We start from the raw sequence: 1,930 nt of genomic DNA on the forward strand, positions 1-1,930 counted from the left end.
TCACAGCATTTTGCTGTGAAGTTTCAAGTGTAAAATGTTGGTCTCACGGGTCTCACGAAAACAGGCTGGTCTCACATGATCCCAAGTCTATATATATATATATATATATATATATATATATATATATGCACACATATAGTAATTCTTTGTAATTTATATATATTATAAATAATGTATAATATATATTTATATCTATATTATATTATAAAACATTTAAGGAAAAGTCGTAAAAACAACATATGAAGCATTGATTGTAATGCATAATCTTTTAAATTTCATGTTTACAAGTAATTACCTCATACATACAAATTTTTAAAGCTTTTTGACCTCCATATAACTAAGTAATAACCAATATGATAACGTGTTCGATTTCCAAGATGATCATTGAGACCTATGAATACGACATAATACTTCATCATTATCTCTATCAATCATCAAAAAACAATTACATATTTATTTATAAATCAAACTATGTAAATTATAATAAATTTTGTATTAAACAAGTTCTAACAAAAAAGCAGAATTTTATAATCTTTGATTTGACACCAATATCAATGTATTTAGGGTCTTTGAATTAGCAAACATGTTCAACCATTATTTGTAATTTTTATTTTATCTTAACATGTATCTCATATTTTTATTTTTAATGAGACAGTATTAATTTTCTATAATCGTTTTACAAATAATTTTCATCCCGTTGTATCACATGGGTACTCGATTAGTATATATATATATATATATATATATAACATATAATATATATACTTCAGACGAGGGTGGTTTAGTAATTTAGCCATTTAGAAGCCAAATGAAACTAAACCAAACCAAATGAACCCAATATTTCCTATTCGAAAGTAGGTCTAACCAGGGGTAGGATGTACTTAGAGAAACCTCAACCACGAAGATCGAAAGGTTGGTCCAGTAACGACCCTCGACTTGTGCAAGACAAAAAGGTGTGTGCACAGGTAATTGGTAAAATAACACGTAGAATAATGATTTAATTGTGTATGCACAATTCAATGGTGTGCAAGCAAAGTAAAACATGTAATACAAGTAGAACTAATGTACATGATAACTTAAATCAGTATGATGACTAGTAAGAAAATCAAGCAAGAAAGTCATGTTAGGTCTATCACGACCAACTACCCCACATACCCCAAACAAGAAGCTATTTACCAACTACCCCACACCTTCTACTATATCCTATTGAAAACTGACCCCTTTAATTATATGCTTCTAAGAACTTCTATGAGAGGTCATGTCCTCGGAAATACCTAAAGCTACCATGTCCAATCTCAACTGTTCATCCCACGTTCTTCTAGTCCCACCCCTCCTCATCCCCTCTACAATTACTCTCTTCACTCTCCTCACAAGTGTTGTCAACTGTCTCCTTTGGACATGCTCAAACCACCTCAATCCACCCTCTCTCAATTTACCTGTAATAGGTTCAACACCTAGTCCTGATCGAAAAACTTCGTTCGTGATTCTATCTAGCATGGTCTAGTCACACAACCATTTCAACATTTCCATCCTTGTGTCTTCCAGTTTTCTTCATTTGCGAGTAAGTGTTTCCATAATCTTCTTATGTTTGAAGAAATGATTCATTGAAATAATGAGTCACTGTTGATATCGACACATATGACAAAAGTGAAAACCCCCTTGGCCTTCACCTCTCTCTTAGCTTCTGCTACGAGTTTAATATCCTCAGTGTATGGAACACTATCCTTGAATCTATGCTGTTATATCGGTCAGAATACGAAATATCGCTGAGGACCGATATTCGATATATCGGTTATATCGGTGATATATCAGTGATATATCGGAAATATCGGTTAACATAATATTTCTTAGAATTATATATATATAATATGCATTAATTAGAGTTTAGAAATATAGTTTCAAAATTAAAACATCACATCATCTAAAGTGT

At 31.7% G+C, this 1,930-nt stretch overlaps 1 protein-coding gene across 1 annotated transcript in view; it reads right to left on the minus strand.

Moving 5' to 3' along the window:
- Window positions 1-1,236: 1,236 nt before the first annotated feature.
- The window catches only part of LOC112510838, a 3,229-nt gene continuing 2,535 nt past the window's right edge, over window positions 1,237-1,930 (minus strand). The window contains exon 5 of the mRNA XM_025116187.1: window positions 1,237-1,436. Coding sequence (XP_024971955.1) covers window positions 1,237-1,436 — 200 coding nt within the window. The remainder of the gene's footprint in view (window positions 1,437-1,930) is intronic.

This window comes from Cynara cardunculus (assembly GCF_001531365.2).
Source record: "Cynara cardunculus var. scolymus isolate 2C chromosome LG 4, CcrdV1, whole genome shotgun sequence".
Taxonomy (NCBI): Eukaryota; Viridiplantae; Streptophyta; class Magnoliopsida; order Asterales; family Asteraceae; genus Cynara; species Cynara cardunculus.